The sequence below is a fragment of the Aulonocara sp. 'chitande type north' Nkhata Bay genome, linkage group LG17 (assembly GCF_057382095.1).
Source record: "Aulonocara sp. 'chitande type north' Nkhata Bay isolate Kocher_YH1m ecotype deep benthic linkage group LG17, A_spYH_male_GT1.1, whole genome shotgun sequence".
Taxonomy (NCBI): domain Eukaryota; kingdom Metazoa; phylum Chordata; class Actinopteri; order Cichliformes; family Cichlidae; genus Aulonocara; species Aulonocara sp. 'chitande type north' Nkhata Bay.
In genome coordinates, this window is record NC_141360.1 from 31,142,650 (window position 1) to 31,163,603 (window position 20,954).

Sequence of the window (20,954 nt, forward strand, 5' to 3'; positions counted from 1 at the left end):
AGTTGCTTAGTTAAATGTATATATATTTTTAGATATTTTTAAGAAAAATGTTTCTCCTTCTATGCACCGGTCTTTCTGAATTAGTTGTTTGATACTAATTTAGTTATTAAATGACCTTAGATAACATTATATGACCGGTATAAAAACATTATTGCACTAAGAAGGTATTCCCAAAGCGTTTTTAAACAAAAACTAGAAGTGCCAGGTCTAAAAAACTATCTACAGCAGTTTTAAAGTAATTTCCTTAAGAAATGAGGAAAAAATGCAACAAAGACCTGACACAGGTCCTAGGAGATGCAACTCCTTTCAACTGACCCATCTACTTTTCACTGAAGCCTCATTGAAAATGGTCTCAGTGGAAGTGTGGCTGTCAAGAAGCCCATTATAAAGAAGGGTAACCGGGAGAACAGGATGAGGTATGTCAAATTAAATAAGATTTGGATGAAAAATCAGTGACAACAAATTAGAAATTTTTAGTTCAACCATCGTCAATATGTACGCAGGTCAAGAGAGAGGTACAGTGAGTTTCTACAGCCATCTGTGGAGGCTAAAGACTGTCATGGTTCGGGAGCTGCATTTGAACCAGTGGTCCTGGAGCTCTTGTCAAAACTGGTGGAATTATTAACGCAAAAAAGTAACTTCAGATTTTGCTCTGCCATGTAACACCATCGAAAAAGTATCTGATTGGCAATGGCATAATTTTTCAGTGTGACAATGGACAGGGCCCAGACCACAAAATTATTGAAGCAGTGTGGGATCATCTTGACAGAGAACAGAATAAAAGGCAGCTAACATCTAAAAAAAAAAGGTTGAATGTCCTTCGAGAATCCTGGAGAACTATTTCTGAAGATTACTTGCTTGTCTAAAAGAGTTCAGGCTGTATTGAGAAACAAAAGTCATCATACCAAATATTGTTAACTAAAAAATTGTTTACATTTATATATTTGAAACACTATCCCCCCAACAGCTTGTGGGGATAGGTTAATTGATTAATCCAAATTACCCATAGGTGTGAATGTGAGCGCGAATGGTTGTCTGTCTCTGTGTGTTACCCCTCCGACAGACTGGTGACCTGTCAAGGGTGTACCCCGCCTCTCGCCCTATGACAGCTGGGATAGGCTCCAGCACCCCCCACGACCCTGAAAAGGATAAGTGGAAGCGGATGGATGGATATTTGAAACACTAGTTTCTAGTTTACAAATATTTTTAAATAAATCACTGCATCTGTTTCTAATTTTGTGAGCAAAACATAAAGAAAAATCAGAGATGGCTTGGGATTTTTGCACACTAATGGGAATGGGAGTAGTAATGTCATGCTTCTGGCAATAGCCAGATGTCATGTTCTAGCTTATCAGATAAGATCTGTCAGTACAACCAGTAGTAAATCTCTACAGGTAAACTGTGATTATACTGGGGCACCCTAATGAATCAGTGGACCCAGATGATACTGCTACTAAAAGTGTCAATTTGCTTGAAACTTGTAAAGTTTTACAAGCCCACAACTTATATTGTCTTTGGAGTACCACTATGTTTCATAGTAAATGAAGGATAACATAAATCTAAATGCTTCTATGCAGTTGTATGCCAGTGTCCCACAATCACGTCTCCATAAACAGTTGTCTAAGATATGTACATGTGTTTTCTTTGCAAGCTCCTTTGACAACATATGTACAAGCTTATTAGGCTGATACAAAAAGTTCAGGAAGTCATTAGTAAACACAAAATGGCTGATAAAACTTGCAAGTCATGCTGCAAGCTTCTTGCCCCTTCAATCCTTTGTATTCCCAAGACATCTTTGGTGCTGTCAAACGAATAACCTTTTCGGAGGGAAAAGCTAATTGGCAGATCCGTTGAACGTTTTTTTTCTCTCTGTCTTTCTCCCCTCTCTCACCCACACATTAATTCTACACCACCGCTACCTGTCGCTGTGTTCACAGCCATCCATTACCTCAGTATGCTCATTACTGTGGTATGCCACACTAATGCTAATTAAACTGCAGTGCCACAATTAGCATGCCGCCATAGACTCATTGTGTTTGGTTGCAACGACCACTAACCTGCCCCTGGAGGACAGCTCTAAGTGCTTTGAAATATATTGTTAGCAGGGACAGTGACTGTCAACACAAAAACAAAGTTTTTGCAATATTAAAAGGCATCAAATTTAGCAGTTGGCCTAACACCTTTAAGCACCTTTAGTTGCAGTGTTCCCAAGATCAAGTAGGCTGAAATTCTATTAATTCCAATACATCCCTTTATTCTTTTTTTTTACAACAGCAGTGATGTTATGCAGTCTAGTCTCTTTTAGGGTTGAAATCACAAAGCAAGTCTCAACGTAATATAATGTGTCCCATGATAATGATGGCACCATGATACAAATATTCAGGAATACTCAATATACTCTAAAACAATTATCCAATGTGTCTCCTGGTATCTGTGTAATTGGAGATGGAAAGGCATACAAGAAAAGATGACAGTCAAGAATTATTTGATTATAGCACTGTGGTGTCAGTGTCTGTGACTGTGCGTTAACACTATTATGTAATTCATATAATGTCTCACATCTAATGATTTGTGTTCCCCCCGCTGTCTGGAAATTATTGGATGAAAGCGTGTAGAATGCCTGCATGCTTTAAGAACAGTATTCAATATTTGGCACCAGTTTATCCCAAGAGGAAGTAGCACAATATATGAGGTGCATAAAGTTGTGCTGTTCTCCATGTGCCTGCACTTCTGCTTTTTTAGAAGTCCCGTTTCAGTCATCTCAGAATTCACAGAACTTTTTGATTATGCCTATGAGGTGTATCTATTTTGTGAATGTGCTTGTAAATATATTTTGTACAGCTAGAAGCTAACTGAGAGAAAATGGAGTCTTTATAAAATTCATCTTCTGAAAAGTTACTGTATGAGCATATCCAGTCATTGATAGACCTCCAGTGAAGGGAAATGGCTAGAAAGTCTTATTCTTGCATCATATAGATATAAAGACGCCAGCTATTTGAAATTTGTTTCAATCACTTCTTAATGCACTGCTAAGATCAGTGTTTAAGAAGTTGTACTCAGTTTGTTAAAGTCCTAAAGATGACTTGACCAACTCTCAGAGTATGTATGCAGTTGTTTCTTTGATCTTGAGATTCTTGGATCTGTGGCATTGCTCTGATGTCTGTGGCCAGGGGAGGATGGCCACCCCTGTGTATGGGTGACTGATTTCACCCCTCACCTCTTGGTGGGTGCGAAGGGAAGTTGAGGGGAAGGGAACAAGGCCAAGAAGTGACAGGGGCATCAGGACGGAACGGAATTCTGCACATCCCAGTTCCCTCTCAACTGTCACCATCATTGTGTGAAGACACACACACACACACACACACACAAACCAATCTACCTAACCCCAACACACATCCGCAAGCAAGCACACCCACTTTTAAGTCAGGACCATTGCTCACTGTCACCTTTTGTCACTCTGCCACACACAGGGAAGCACAGACACTGGGAAATGGACATAAACACACCCACGTAGTGGTGAAGGTGTCTTGCCTTTGTCTGGCAGAGCATGAACCAGACACAGGAACTGACATAAGACTGAGAGGATTGAATGAGAGACATGGCAAGAGTCAAAGGAAGTAAAGATATATGGTGATGTATTCCAAGTGATGAGGTAAACTGAGGAAGGGAGAAAGAGGTTGATTATAAATTCACAGCGAAAATGAGGAGGGATTAGGAATCTTCTGGTTAAGTAAACTAAACTCTGTAAGCAGGTAATCTTGATGAGGATGTGAGGGTAAACACACACACTCACAAGCACACACACTCACACACACACACACACACACACAGACCATATGAGAGATCACCTCTGGGGAATCGTACTCAGGTAAATCACTTCACATGTCCCGTCACATAGCTGTTTCTATGGCAACAAGAGCTAAGTCACAACATAATAACCTTGTTATATAATCCAACGGTAATCCCTACTGATGTTTCAGCATTAGTGTCACCAGTGTGTTCATTTCAAATCATACATTGAAAGGCTGAATCGCTTGATCTATATTTAGTCTTGATATATTAGGTGTAATTAGCTGATTTTAGATGACTATATGCAAAAAAATTGGTGTATTTGCTATCCAAATTTGGGATTGTGGGGTATGATTTATTTTTTTACTCAGTAGTTGAGCCATATTTTGTGCTCTTTTGTTCATGCATACCTCAGATGATGAGCGTGCTTCTCACAGTGAACAAAGCCAGCTATTAATATGCGGCATGGACTAGCTCCTTGTTAGCTCAAATTCAGACTAGGCAAAAAGGAAATGTTCACAGTAAAGTATGAGATTGTGTTGAGAATATGCAATAGGCAAGACCATTTCAAAAGCTGTGCTTTCTGAGATGTATGACATATTTAAAATGAACCCATCTAGTTGTTTTGTCAATGTCCCCAGTTCGAAACAGCTTTGTGACCGTGAATAAACACACCTTAACACCCCAGGCTGTATATCGACTGCCTGAATCAACAGTATCATATGCCCCTATCTATAGTTGCACACATGAAGGGAAATAATACAATGTACTGTAGATAAAGATGAAAGCTGAGTGCACTGTTGAAACTCCATTGAAAACAACCATGCTGTCCCCCTTAAAGGGAAGTATGAAAACATCAACATGGAACCTAAAACATGGAACCTCTGGAAATACTGTAGATGCACAGCAATAGTAAACTAATGCGTTTCTTTGTCTGGGCTTCTATCTTATGAATGCCAGGTCAAACTGTGTTGATGTAGTAACAGGACAGTGATATGTGAGCCATTTCAAAACTGTTCCCTTTTAAATCCATCGCGTACTTTATTCCATCTAAAGTATCGCATTTTCTTTGCTCACTATGGGTGCTTAAAGATGATAATCATAAGACTTCCAGTGACAAAGTAAAAAAAATATAGGTTTAAAAAAAGTATAACATTACTAATTAATTACTTGGTTTCTGCCTTTCTCACATGCACTCAGCTAACCAGCATACCTGTGTTAAGGTTCAAAATTGAGGAAGGAGAGTACAAACCACCCATGGTCCAGAAGCTCTTGGTCAAACAATGATTTTAATGACTACACACGTGTGGGAAGACACTCTGTATGCAGACAGCAAGTAGTCTTCGACTTCCTCAAAGCATACACAGATTTTATACCGTCAGGGCTTGATTTACTGACGCCCCTTCATGCGTCACAGACAGGATATATACACATACGTCAAATCAAAACCACAACGACTTTTAACACAGTTTAAAAAGAACATCGTCTTCTATCTTCATGGCTGGCACTTCCTGTCTACCTTTCAGTTCTTGTCTTGTTCCTCTTTCTTGCCGAGACAACAAGGAACGGTTCCTCTTTTACCGAGACAATTTTGCAGTTACAGCCAGACATGACTAAACTCTTTCCTATAAATAAATCTAACTAATGTGTGTGTGTTGACCTCACTCAGCCTCTATGTCACCTCTCGCACTTCTGACCTTTTACCAGACCAGAGGCTCACTGAGACTATGTGTATGTCCTCTACTAAATAAATGTTTTAACCAAGAACCTCTACTAAAACCTTAATATAAAATGACCTGATATAAGTGTTTTGTAAGCATGTATTGCAATTCCTTCTATGTTCTAGTTTTCCCTCAGCATGTATCACCTGAACAGTCACGTCAGTGAAGCTTAAGACCTTTAAAGAACCTGAACATCAACTCAAATAAGCACAGATATGCAATATGTATAAAATAGTTATAACTGCACCTGGAATACAAAGTTAACATCATCATAAACATCTTAAGGCCATCTTAAAGCTATCTGTTACATTGTTAAAGCAATGATCGTCTTAGCCTGCTGCTCAAAATAACTTCCTGCTTTCACTTCTGCAAACTCTCTGCAACTTCCTGTCAGCCTGCCACTTAGTCTTTCTGAAAGACACACACTGTTCAACCTCTGAATGCAATATCCATGCTGCAGATTATATTTATTATTTAACAATAGCAGTAAAATAATTTCCCTGCTCCACACTCCCTCTCTCGACCTCTGGAACACCAGAGGTCGCAATACATTGCGTCCTGGCTCAGCAAATCAGACAACCTCATGTCATCTAATTGGTCCAGTAATAAACACCAGCTCCCCTTCGAGAACACTCCATGTGTAAGCTTAGGTTTTCTCGGTCCCTCTCTTGTGGTCTCGGACCTCCCTGTGGTCGTCGAGATCTTCTGCAAAGGAAGCAAAACACCTTTTCCTGCACCTCCCTAACTTATCCTATCTGGGACTCTTTAATCAAAAGCCTGATCCTAATTATCTTCTTAACTTATTGACTTGTATTTATATATTCTTCAACGTTACTCATCACTTTAAAACCTTTAAGCGCTGCTTTCACGTCCGGTTGCTTGCTCTATTTTCCCTTATCTGATCATCAACATCCTGTCAAGTTCCTCCACTCTAATCTTAAGTCACCTTTTTAACAAGAAAATCATTATAAGCGCCTATTCTACTAAAAGCTCCAAAAGAAAACAACCACTTTAATCAATTAAGTTTAAGCATATAAGCAATTACTCCTGCATACATTTCATCATAGCTAAATGCTGCCTTGAAACAACTCCTGTGTGTTAACACTAACTTCATTTTAACCTCACATTTCCTATGTTATAACCTGTTTTTGGTATAGCCTTTTTATTTCATTTGCTCCTTTTAATGTAACAATACCTTCTACTTCTAGTTTATCAGACTTAACCAAAATATATGCTTTCCTTCCTCTTTGGTCCTTCTTTAAGTTCAGTTAAAAGCTAAATGAATTTGAGGCCTTTTGCCTGGAATCAATACTGTCATGTGTGTTTCTGTGTAATATCTGTCTGTGTAAGCCTACATTATAACCACTACTTCTAGAAATCAAAAGAAATCAAACCTGTTCTCCTCCTTCAACCCTCACTAATTTTCCCCAAAGGATATCTTTTTGTCAACGTGTCCCACAATTTCCCTCTAAGATTTGTACACAGCTTTAAAACCCTGGTATTGTATCTTCTAAACAGGATTCAGTTCACTTTAATCCTTTACCCTTAACATAAAAATAACAGTTTCAGTTTTACCATACCCAAATGCATAATAATAACCAAAAAAGTCCTAAAATGATCCTAAATTATTAAACAATTATTATATAATAATAATAACATAATTTCACCTCCTCAATACACCGAAAGTCTCATTAAAACCACACAATTTGCACACAAAAATCACCCCCTTATGCTCTTTAACATACTTACATTCAGCATAAGACTCCCTTACGACAACATATAATCACTAAACTATAAATTTCCTACCCCAATCTGTACTTCTCTTCTCTGCCATGCTTCCTCTTCTGAAAGTCACTTCCTCAGTCACACACACACACAGGAAGTTCCTTCGTCACCACTCACTCCAACTAATTTGCATACTGAGTCATCTCTCAATGAGTTGCTGTAACAACAGAAACATATGTTTAAACATTACCAACTCATTAAATCATTTTATTTCTTTCTACAGTGATCACTACTTGATCACTCAGTACGAGAGAGCACTCCTAAGTCACTCTTTTTAAAACTACTTTAATCACTTTTATTTTCATAACTCCCTTTGTCATATAGCTTCTTTGAGTTATTCCTCAACTACAAACTCAAGTGTATTTCATTAACCATTCACACCATTCTACCACTCATACAAGTAGCAAACTGATCTTCATTGCGTATCTTTGTGTTCTAAGCCAGGTTTAATCAGTATCTATACAAATAATCATCATGAGCTTGTCTTGTCTTTATAAGGTTAATGCATTTTCTGTTTGTGTATGTTGCTTTTGCAGTGTGTCAGACTCCTTCATAATTCTCCACTTAAGCCGTCAGTTTCTTTCCCAAATTTACTAACCCTCATTTTGATTTCCCCTTAAATAACAGCATTCCTTGTCCTCAGCCAGAAGTTAGGGCTCCACTTGCCACTTACCCCCTCCGCCTTAGCCCAGCGGCTTTACCCTTGAGGTCCCGTCTTCTTCACTTCATCTCACCAGTGAGTCTGAGCTCACAGGGACTGAGTGAGGCCGAGTAATCGTGACTGTGCCTGCCTTAGGTTGTCCCAGGGTTTCGAGGTGGGATCTTACCCGTCATGGGCTATCCAGCCTTCCATACTCGCCTGATACGGGGCCCAAGTGGGCAGGGGAGGGAACACTGGCTCTGGAAATTAAAGGAGTGTAAGCTGCTTCCTTCATTGCATCTTATATTAAACTATCTCACTTCTGATTCCTTCCTAGAATAATTTCACATATGGCACTTTGTGTATGTGTGTTTTCTATTCATTAATGTAATTGTCAGTTATTTTCTCTCTTCATTTTACCTTCTTTTGTTTGTTTGTGACGTTCTACTTTAGTTCTACTAAACCTTGATGTAAAAACAATACTCCCTTATTTCACGCACACACTCTGCATTTTGCCTACGCACACACTTCTCTCTCAGACTTCCTCTGTTCACACACCGCCTTGCACTCACTCTACTATCAACTTTCATAGTGTTATTATTATTTAGTATTTTGTACACCTCACACCCAATCCCTCAAAGCCTACTACTCACAGCATTCACACACTTAGAATCACTCAAAATATGCTTTCCTAAAAGTATTTTAGACATGCTTGTCATAATCAAAAAGAGCAAGTCAAAAACAAAAAACAATTGAAACCCCTATTAATTCTCACAGCACACACAAGAAATTGAAAAAATAAAACACACCAGCAACTATTGCTTGAGAGAAGGTACTGAAAGTAACATGTTAATCTTAAATATACACAGTGCACTCTATATTTATCTATCTACATTCAAACTCAGTCAATTACTATACATCCACTACGGCAACTCAAAACTTTATTTATAACCCTCTAATGAACATAAATGGCATTTGAAACACACACTCAACAATGTTTGCAGCAGTATTTGTAAAACCAACTGTGGTTTAAACAGTTCACTGCTTACTCATTTGCATTTTCACTCACACACACACCGTCTAAAAATAGCTCCAGCATTGCCTCAGACTCCTTTCACACAGAGATCTCTTATTTTATATTACAAAGACATCTTATATTTACAACCACTGTCAGATCTGTCAGCTTTAGCGCCTACACAATTTCGACAAATTTAAAATAACCGCCCAGTGGATAAACTCCCTGAGTTTTTTGCGACCAATTAACCAGTATCAGACTTTAACTGTTTCTGGCCTCATCTCTAAAATCCCTAACTCAATTTAAAAGCGTCAACCAACCCAAACTTTGCCTGAAGCTCTATTTTTGGGCATTACACAGCCAAGGCTTACCCCGAAGTTTTAAGTTAAAGTTACACGCCCGAAGTCCAACTTCTTCTGACCAAAAAAGCGCAGACTACCGTTCCAAACGGTAAGGAGACTCTAACTCCTAGCTATTTTGGAGGTTCCCAAGTTCTCCCCGGTTGCCGACCGTACTAACCCTATTCGCCGATAGGTCAGGGCCAAGCGTCCTTGGCCGGGAGGGAGCGTTACCTCCGAGAACTGCACTTCCTAGCAGACTCTAACTGCCGTCCTAGAATAATTTATAATACTTTGAAACAACAATCAACACCCAACACAAGTGTATGACTGAGGCAGATCTACCCTGATGGACAATGGGGACTCTAACCCACAAAATGACCAACCAAGGTCTGACCTAATGACCAACCGGGACTTTAACCCACAAAATGACCAAATTCCCTACCAAACTACTTGAGACTCTAACTCAATTTCTTTGGGACTTCAACCCAGTATTTAAACTTTTCCTGGCAGACTCTAACTGCTTTAGCAGACTTTAACTGCTTTCATTTCTTCTTTCTTCTTAGCAGAACTCTAACTGCTTCAACTCATGAGATTTTTCATCAAAATCAAAACAGACATCCACCAGTAATTTCAGTGAGTAGACTTAAATTTTATCATGTCCAATTTGGCACACTTTGGAAATAATTCAACAGGTAGTGCCTTACCTTTGGATAAGCCGGCTTATGCCCACTCACTTTGACCACTGGAATTCATGTCTGCCCGTCAGACCACCTCAGACCACGAATTTCACCGTCTACACCTCCAATCCTCCCTCCTCAATTACCGGACGAAGCCCCCAAATGTTAAGGTTCAAAATTGAGGAAGGAGAGTACAAACCACCCATGGTCCAGAAGCTCTTGGTCAAACAATGATTTTAATGACTACACACGTGTGGGAAGACACTCTGTATGCAGACAGCAAGTAGTCTTCGACTTCCTCAAAGCATACACAGATTTTATACCGTCAGGGCTTGATTTACTGACGCCCCTTCATGCGTCACAGACAGGATATATACACATACGTCAAATCAAAACCACAACGACTTTTAACACAGTTTAAAAAGAACATCGTCTTCTATCTTCATGGCTGGCACTTCCTGTCTACCTTTCAGTTCTTGTCTTGTTCCTCTTTCTTGCCGAGACAACAAGGAACGGTTCCTCTTTTACCGAGACAATTTTGCAGTTACAGCCAGACATGACTAAACTCTTTCCTATAAATAAATCTAACTAATGTGTGTGTGTTGACCTCACTCAGCCTCTATGTCACCTCTCGCACTTCTGACCTTTTACCAGACCAGAGGCTCACTGAGACTATGTGTATGTCCTCTACTAAATAAATGTTTTAACCAAGAACCTCTACTAAAACCTTAATATAAAATGACCTGATATAAGTGTTTTGTAAGCATGTATTGCAATTCCTTCTATGTTCTAGTTTTCCCTCAGCATGTATCACCTGAACAGTCACGTCAGTGAAGCTTAAGACCTTTAAAGAACCTGAACATCAACTCAAATAAGCACAGATATGCAATATGTATAAAATAGTTATAACTGCACCTGGAATACAAAGTTAACATCATCATAAACATCTTAAGGCCATCTTAAAGCTATCTGTTACATTGTTAAAGCAATGATCGTCTTAGCCTGCTGCTCAAAATAACTTCCTGCTTTCACTTCTGCAAACTCTCTGCAACTTCCTGTCAGCCTGCCACTTAGTCTTTCTGAAAGACACACACTGTTCAACCTCTGAATGCAATATCCATGCTGCAGATTATATTTATTATTTAACAATAGCAGTAAAATAATTTCCCTGCTCCACACCTGCTATGGTCTAATGGCATTATCTGGACCAGGAGTCACATCAAACACGATTAAAACGACAGCCTAATAAACCTGTCACAGCATGTCACCACCGCCTGTTTCTACCAGGGGACTGTTTGTTTGTTAGTGTGTGGAAGTGAGAGAGTAAGACGTTGTTGCCGTGTCTTTTGACTACTGCTAAATTTGCATAGCACTAAAAGTCATGGCAGAGAAACAGCTGCTCGTTGATGCCCGGAGGCCAGGGCTGATGCTGCCAAATCTAATCACCGCCTAGTGCTAGCATCTTTTTTGGGGTTTTTTTGTGTTTTAAGATTTATAGGTTGTTGGAGGAGTTTGAGCTAATGACACCCATTTAGAATATTGGTGACGTCAGCCTCTCCTTTCCTCACTTTTGTTTTCCGGTCATCCATCACGAATTACATTTGACGCTATTATAGAATTTAATATTGCAGCGACTTTATATCCAAATTGTAAGCTTTGTGAGCACTTTGGTATCACAATGTTTAGCAAAAATATTTTGTCATCAGATAGTCTTTGGTGATCACATATTAAAGCATTTCTAACTGTTTACATATTTACGGTATGCAGTTTATATATACTTTAATAGGTTCTTTTAAAAAAAGTCTCATACAGCTTAAAACCTGTGCAAAGGAGCAGTCTTACTGTATAATTTTCTACTCAGTTGGTGTTCTTGCACCAGTGGTATGCAAAGGGGATAGCTCAGAGATTTCTAGACCTGGGGCAGAGATTCTGCAATTTCTGTGTCTTCAAGTATGGCCTTATAAAAGACAGATTGTGTGTGTGTGTGTGTGTGTGTGTGTGTGTGTGTGTGTGTGTGTGTGTGCGCATGTGTGCACATGTGTGCACACAAACCAGAGTAACAGGGTCATGGCCAGTGGGCCAGGTAATAACTCTCCCGCCAGCCCCTTCATGCGGATTTCTGCTCTGAGGACCACCACTCTTAATGATAGCAGGAGGAGGTACGCTTACTCTTGTGTGTGTTCGTGTGTGTTCAGCTGCGTTCGTGTGTTTGGTCACATGTGCAAGTGTGAGATGTAGCCACCTTAAAAGTTGAAGTGTCATTTGACTGAATCACTGTGACATAGCCCCTGCTCTAAGGTACTTTATATAGGCCGAGGCTATTAGTATGTATAGACTTCTATATGGTGTCTGATGATGCATGGTTAGCACAGTAATTGGTTTTTAGTTGGACTACAGAGTGCCTATTTGTAGGGCATTGAATCACCACAAACAACAGTTAATATAACAAAAAACTGTGGGTAATATATAACAAATCCTATCAAATTTAAGTATTTTAATTCATAATAAAGTGGCATTACAATGTGCCTTATTTAATGCTTTAAAGTACAAAGGAGTATTGTACACAGTTGATATTACCTACCCATTGTGTTTTTGCGATGACATGACATCAATCATGTCACCTTTTTAAGCTAAATGGTACATGGTAAAATCATATGCATGTCATTTTAATTCATCTCCTAGTGTTGACTATGTATCTATTTTTCTGGCTTGTACGCATATGTTGCATACAATACTGTAGCTATGATAAATATTTTGTGGTGAAATGTATTGTTCATAAGGTTGTCTTGCTTTTAATAGCTGTGACAGCCTCACCAACAGTTGCCAAAGCTAAAAAAAAAATTCCTTCTGTGCCCTTTGCCCAGTCTCTCTCTATAATTGTGTCACCTTATCAAAGGCTGGGAGAAACAAGAGTGCAGATTAGTTTTCATTCAGGGCCCATCTAATCCTTTCAGCTTGTTCTTTCATAACGTGTCGTTGCCAGTCAGTCAAACAGCTCTTCACAACAGCAGTGTTTACTATCCAAATGAATAGATGTTGGACGTCTAATTCTCTGGAAAAAAAAAAAGGGAACAGATAGCCCGAGTCAAGCTTTTTATGACTGCTATTTGAAATCTAAATCGCTTTGATCTCGGGGGTCCTCTAAATGTTCTATTCTTTGATGTTTACAAAAGGGTGAGATTGTTGCATATTGTTACAAATGATGCAATCTTTCTTTCCTTTCAGGGTCCGCGTGGAACGTAATTGAAAACAATTATCCAGTGCTTTCCTCTGATAATGCCCATCACTTACATCAGTTAAACCATGTAAGGCATTATCTTAAACATCCTTTCAGTAAAAACCCAAGTCGCCAAATGGCCAGATAAATTCTCCCCTCTCCCGGCATGGACATAGCCAATGTGTGTAGCTATCCTATGCTTTGGCTAGAGATTCAATCAGGATGTAAGACCATTTGGTAAATGAAAATATTCATATGCATCTGTTAACTGGTTACCCACTAGCATCTCAGTAGGATTCTCTGCTGGGAGTGAATAAAATAAAAGGAGGTTTTATTTAATCAAACTAAACAGAGCATTGGTATGCATGAATTGTGACTGTGTGCTGGTGGAAGATGAACCATTTGATCTGAATGTTTGCGTGATTGGTGGGTGACATTGCATTGTGCTTTAAGAAAATGCTGATTCTAGAGCGAGCCTGTGTTTTGTTGGTGTATCCCTCCACCATGCCAGTGATCTCGATGAACACAAAAAAATGAGACATCAGCTCTATTGCCCATTATTAGGAAGGTAGATTAAAAAATCGGTAGCTTCCCTCTTCTCTTGAGTCACTTTCTCTGCATTGTTGAACTCAAACAGAAATTATTTGACCCCTTTGTTTTTGTTTAAACCTGCTCAGCAATTCTGTGACCTTAAGACTCTGAAGTGCAGATGCAATATACAGTTTCTGCAAGGCCAGAGAAAGCCAAAGTGAAACTGTTCTAGAAATTAGAAACACTCTTGCAAAAAGAGACCTTTTCTTTCTAGTTCATCTTGTGATTTAGTGCGTACAGTTTGTTTAAATAGTAGCTTTACAACAAACAATCTTATAACATTGTCTTTGGCAACATTTATAGACCCACACTTTCCATAAACAGCTTAACAGAAGATCAGTAAACAAGTTGAGGGATGTTGAATAGCTTGGATACATGTCTGATGATCTACCCAAAACCAATTTAATCGTGACCATGAAAAATATTTTCAACATTAACAGAAACTATTTCAGTTTACTCACACATTATAGATAGGGCTACTTATGAATAACCAGAAAAATCAAAGTAAAAAGTAAATATAGCAGGATTGTTGTGATATCTAAAAAACAAAAGTGTTCTCAATTTTAAGCATCTGTTTACATCAAACGAATAGCATCTCATGCAGATGCTATTCATTGAAGGAAAACTTTACAGGGCTGAAGGCAAAAGCAAAATGTTCACTTTGACCAAGGTGAAAGTGACTTTTCCCTTCAAAGTCCTGGAAAAAATAGAATTCTCCATTCCTTCTGTCTTTTTATTTTTTCAGTTTATTAATAAAAGCTGGTAATCACATGCAAATGAAATGTTACAAACCTCCTGTAAATATTCTTAGTTATGTTTCAGTGAGCTATTACCTTAACCCCAGCTGTTAAATAATGAAGGCAGGCATTTAATTGCTATCAAACTATTAGAATAACAGCAGTCACCATGAATGAAACTGATCATCACAAAATGATGGATAATAATAACCATCTTTGTGTGTTTTGTAGTGAGAGATAAGGTGTTGATGCTGTGTCGGTCAGGCGGTGATGTTTGAGCTGCGGTATTTCAACACCTCTGCACTTTTCTTAGGACTGTCACAAAACACATAATCCTGAAAATAAATGTAATTAAAAAATGAATTAATTGTATTCATGTTTTTAATCACTGGCATCATACTTTACACATGACAACAGATTTGATTTACTGGAATAATGTGGTCTTACAGAGTACAAATACTTATATGTATTCTATATTTCTCTATAGGTGTGAAATTAATCTATAGCAGATTAAATTCAGTGAGTCAGGATATTTTTTTTTAAATCCATCTTCACTGCACATAACAACCAAAACAAATTGCCCCCTGTCCACTTTTTAAAGTAGAGGATCATACCTTGTCTCATAATCCTGTATTAACAAGTCCCAGTCCAGCTATGCCAGGTCTTGTTGTTGCAACCATCCACTCATACTGCATCATTACGTCTTATAACTGCATTAAGATGCGTTATAAGTCCTGCGGATGATAAAACATCAGCTGCAAATCTTGGTAGATGTGAATATTGGACAAAAATAAACAATTCAACGAACACATAAAAAGAAAACTGTAAAATTTGAAAATGTTATTCACTCCAAACTCAGCATTTACACATCCTCGCATCTTGTCCTGTTTACTCTGTTTCATTCTCTTTACTGTTGTGTTCCTACATCGTCATCATCCTTGCCACCACTGTCATTTACAGCAGCAAGAGTCTCATAAAGATGATGTCATAAATCTGGGTCATAATAAGGTTCAGCAAGGGACAGCAGATATTTATCAACCCTGAGCTTATCCCTCATAAATCAAAATGCTACTAGGGTTTGTTTTATTGGTCATTTTCAAAAGTCTGGTAACTTTTTCTGCAATGTTTTCACTGTAACTGTGCTGTAGAGATTGGAGTTACTATATTATAGAAAAGAAGAGGGGGGGGGGAAGGAAGATCAACAACTCCAGATGTAGGTCGGTCAGTTCATCTTCAAGGATGTGTCATTTGTGAGAGGACATCTAATTCCTTCTTTGAAATTTTAAGGAATTGTTCTATCTGTTGAACATTTTCTAAATGTATTAGGCCTGAATTGAATTTAGTAATGAGGCAATCATGCATAGTGATGATTCACTTAAAGAGATTGTGCCAGTTAATGTTAATAATGCAATACAGCCAGCGATTTTGGCATGAAATGCATGTTTTTCTACCAAAACACAATGTACCGTGACACTGTTAAGGAACGCACACAAAGACAAACATCATTGTGGGCACAAAAGCACATACAAAGCAAGTATTTAGAACCTTATTTCCAAAAAAGTTGGAATGCTGCTTAAAATATGAATCAAAACAGAAGCCAATGGTACGCATGTAACACTATATCTAATTTTGAATGTTGCTGCAAAGCTAAAACTGCCTGTCCAATATTGTGTTGCTTGGTCTGCAGCAATGTTTACGTGGGTGGTATCTGTCAGAGTACAAAGTAAGATCCGCATAATGCCAGAACCCAAGGTTTTCCTACAGAACTTTGCATGCTAATGAGATGATCCATGTCACGCACCGCACCTATCAGCACTTTTAATGTCGTGGTTGATCAGTGTTTGTCGGTGAAAGTGTGCTTTTTTTGGCAGGGGGGGGTTATGTGGGTTGTTTGCCTGGGGGGTTACTTATATGATGCGGCCTTATTAAATCAGTGCTAGAAGAGGAGGCACAGACATCAGTGATTGAAAAGCACAAAGGAACCTGAAGCGATTAAACCCCTACTCAAACCAGCTTAGAAGGGAAAGCTTCACAGAAAGCCAACAATGGTTGCATTCCTTTAAGTCGTGCTTCTCTTGTGCTTTCTTTTCCACACTCTCTCTCTCTCTGTTTCTCTCTCGGCAGCGCTCTTTACCCCTCCTCCTGTTCTGTGCCTTTCTCGAACAGATTATTTCTTTTCATTTTCTTTGTCTGTCTTCTTTGCAGCACGTTAGGCCGCTTAACTTTACAATGCTCATGTCAGGTCAAAACCCACCCTCCTTCTGTCTGTCCAATTCAGGAGAAAAAAGCCTCTTTCTGCATAAGGTATTACTGTATCTCAGACGTCAACCACCTCGAAAGTCTTTCTTTCATTCGTTCATTAAGGCCTCTTTCTTTCTTTTCAGCCTTTTATTCCTCTAAAGGAGTTTTAGGGCGCTCTCTGGATTTTCCAGGTTGTTAATTGCACAGAAAGTTTTTGTCTGAATCAATAGGGGATTAAACTTGAATAAGTTTATGAGGGGATTCGATTAGAACAAGAGCATGTGGGTGTTTGTGTAGAGAAGAAGGTTGAGGTGATATTACAGTCTGGGGCTGTTTTTTAGAATTTCTCGCTAAGCATATATTTAACAACAGTTTAAATAATTGTGTTTCCCAGCCACTTCTACTGGAATTTTTAATGTGAAAACTTTCCATTGCAGCAGTTTTGGTGAGAACCAGTTGCGCTTCTCATACTCCTTTAATTACGAGCTCATTTAGATCGCCCAGCTATGGGAAATGACCTTGTAGTCTATCAAGGGATTGTTTTTGGAACATGAGTCAGTAAACTCCTCTTACACCACAAATGGTCCAGTACTCCAGCTCCCCAAAACGCTGTATTCTACTGGATTAGACAGAAGTAATCTATCCCACGTCCCAAACAACATCCACATATCCACCTGCATTTGGCACTGCCCATGAATGCCAGTCATTAAGATGACTTTGCAAAGAAGAGGACTACTACCTCTTTCCCAATGGGCCGTCTCCACTTCCACATATAGAGCAACCATTGTTTTAAATGTAACTGCTCCCAGCCCTGTGGTGACCAGCCTTCCATTCACTGAACACTGAGGCTGGTACGCTGCCAGAGAGGAAATATGATAAATGTGTATAGCACCAACTGTCGGGGAGGGGGAGGGACATTCTCTTTTTCCCAGATGCCAACAGGTGGAAAGGGGTAAGCCCTGGTCAGGTTACTGCAGGCATGCATATGCCAATAAGCATGTGTGTATTTGTCTCCACGAATAACACTCCCTGTTGTTGTTCTTTTTCCAGGTGTGCCAGAAAGGAGAAATGTGAGCGCTCATCAGAGCCCCGGCGCTTTGCATCCGACATCAAGCAGTGTGTGCGTCTCAGTGTCCATCCAAACAACATCTCCGTGTCCCAGTTTAGTGTCACGGTGAGTGGAAAACAAACTCACTGAATCAGATACCCTGAAATGGAAACAAAGGCTTGTTTGGGGCTTTAGATGCGCAAACCTTGTGTTTTTTCCCTGTGTGTGTTACATGTCCTATACTATCAGGCATCAGTTTCCTCTTTGTGTCACCTGGAAGATTAAATTTAGTCACATTTTAAATTGAAGTAATTAAATATATCTTTCTCTGACTGCATATGGAATATTTTTAGCAGCCAAACGTGCATTTGCTTTACTGGAGCCACATTGCAATAGAAAGTGAGGATAATTGAATAAGTTTCTGGTGAGAATATCTTGTCTGGCAGATTGACAAAATCACACTCTCAAGCATAATTTGTAATATGGTGGAATTACGCTCTAAATACTGATTAGTAGCTTGTTTTAACTCTGTAATCCTGCTTTATATGATTTTACTGACTGCCAGCAGGCATTCCTCAAATCCCGACCTCACAACTTACAATCCCGTCCAACGAAATGGTCTCCCAACAAATGTCAACAATCATTGACAGAGTATAGTTTAGCTCGGCTGTGTTTATTGTGATTGTTGGCAGCCAAATACACCACTTTTCCCCCTGGATGTTTCATTCTCAAACAGCTGCCAGATTTAAAGGGTCTGAATTGTTTTTATTGTTTAAGTGTATTGATTGGTGTGCAAAGAGGCTGTGATCCATTGCAACAAAAATATGTCTCTGCAGAAACTGGAGAAACACAAGCGCTCGAACTATCTCGGTGTATCCCTGTGTCAGCTTTCACCACGACACAAAATCTTTTTTTTTCTTTGATTTGAACAGGATCAAGAGGCTAATGTTTTAAATGTCAGCATCTTTGACATTACTAGAAAGTACTGCAGTAACACTGTGTGTTATATAGTATAAATATTCCACTTACCTTACTGTACCCAGCATCAGAGGTTAACACGGTGGTGCAATTTTAACTCATAAAGTGCAATCAGCATGAAAGATCTCCATTGCATCAAGGGTCACGTGCGGATTGCATTTTTTTTTTTAAGAAGAAGAAGAATTCCTCTGCAACACAAAAATGATATTTATGAGTGTGTGTGTGTGTGCGTGCGCGTTGTTGCTCAAGCCTTTCAAGTGTTTAACCTTTTGCCAGACATATCCCATCCAGGGGCTTCTGCCTAACAGACAAAGGCTTTTGTTTGACCTTTTTGTTCTTAAATATTTGTTGAGAAAGATAAGGCTTAGAAATTCTTGACAGAAACGGGTACACATCACCGCTGAAGTTGGACCTACTCTAGACGAAGCCATTATTTTCTAAGCTCCAGAAGTTCCAGAAAATAACTTTCTGAGCAAATAGTTTTAGGATCTGCCTCAAAAGTCATCATAAATATATCTGGCTGATCACAGCCAACACTGGAGGAAGAAGGGGTTGTGCTCGTTATAATACTATTATGCTTCTAGAGGGACAGATGGAACAGCTGTGTCATGCAGTTTTTCACACACACAGAGGATGTAGTCTTTTTACATGTCGTAATTCTCTTTCATTTTCTTAATTTTCTCCCTACATTGCTTTGCTATGCTATGGGTGCAGACGTTAGCAAGTCAAGAGGAAATGCGAGTGGAAGTTATTATAAAATGAAATTGCTCTATTGCATCTGGGCTTTTAAGAGCTAATTGTTGCTTATATGGTTGATATTTCCATAGATTTTTTTTTTTTATATGCCAGATGTGATGCAGGAATAATGTACTCTTAAGTTTAGATCTTACTTTTATGTCACTCTTCTGGACATAAAAGGTCATAAATAAAACAATCATGTTTGCTTTAAAGCTTGCTTAATAATAAACATAAGAAGACATAAAGTTTAAGTCAGTCTTCTCTGTAGCGTTGACTGCATTTGAATAAATCCTCTCTGCAGCGAGGATATTTTTCACCCATCTAAGATGAACACCAACACATATTCAGCGTCAGGCATGGTGTTTTATAAACTACCGGAGGTCATTTGTGCGCGCGCATTTGTCGGCTGTTCCTATTAAAGATGAGTATGTTATTTCCATACTCATGCATCACTGCTGCGGCTCGGCTCTAAATGTAATTGAGGGAACTCTACATCTGTCCGCCTTTCCTTCTTAAAAGGAAAAATAAATAAAGAAGACGAGAAATAAAGGAGGTGAGAGAGAGAAAAGTCATGCAGTGTCCACCTTTATGCTGGATGTTGTGTATCTATTCACACCAGTACCCATTAAATAGCAATATAAAAACAGCTCAGGTCAGCCCTTCTTTGGCGCTGAGGCAGCTTTCAACACTACTACTACTATAGGCTATGCTTCAAATCAATGCCTAGACCAAAGCCCCCTTGCAGACACAGTTTTCCGTCAGTATGTATATTTCAGTCTTGACCCCTCTCCATCTGCTCCCCAAGTCTGTTTTTTCTGTCTCCCACTGTTACTAGTTCACCTGAAGCCTTTTTTTCCTGAGAAGCTGAAAGAGCTTGCATAGCATTTTCAAATGAAGAGGAGGAATTTGCATTCTTTATTTCAAAAGTCTTCTTTTCACTTGCTGTCCAGCACCCTGCGTGCCAGCACTCTCACTATTTCATCTTCTCACTAATAGTTCATCCTGCACTTTGAGTTTTACTTTGGATTTGAGTTTTCTGTTTTTATCATTTTATTCACCTTTTCCAAAACATTTTATACCACAACACCTTTTGTTCTCAAAGAGCCAGACAGCCAGGAATTTAATGTGGAACTGAAAAATCAATGTAGCTCATACAATGCCACAAGGCATAATGAAAGGTGACTAGAAAGGTATCAGTGCTCTTGGCAGTTGGATACAGCCTGTTAAGATGGAACTAATTTCAGTTTTATGTCTTAATGCATTAGAGGGTGTCCATGTTGTGTGGACATTCAGCCAGGATATGCAACTGACACCTCGTTCAAGAACCCTCCCAGTGTCCCCTCTGGCCACTGACCACTGTGCTGATTGATCTTTACTCTGCAGTGACCTTGCATGAGTTCCCTGCTCAGCAGTCTTATCTGAAAATGTGAAGCTCT

At 39.1% G+C, this 20,954-nt stretch overlaps 1 protein-coding gene across 1 annotated transcript in view; it reads left to right on the forward strand.

The window, feature by feature from the left end:
- plxna4 (plexin A4) overlaps nucleotides 1–20,954 on the forward strand; it is a 247,681-nt gene that overhangs the window by 154,204 nt on the left and 72,523 nt on the right. Inside the window, exon 6 of the mRNA XM_086269973.1 lies at nucleotides 17,805–17,928. Coding sequence (XP_086126099.1) covers nucleotides 17,805–17,928 — 124 coding nt within the window. The remainder of the gene's footprint in view (nucleotides 1–17,804; nucleotides 17,929–20,954) is intronic.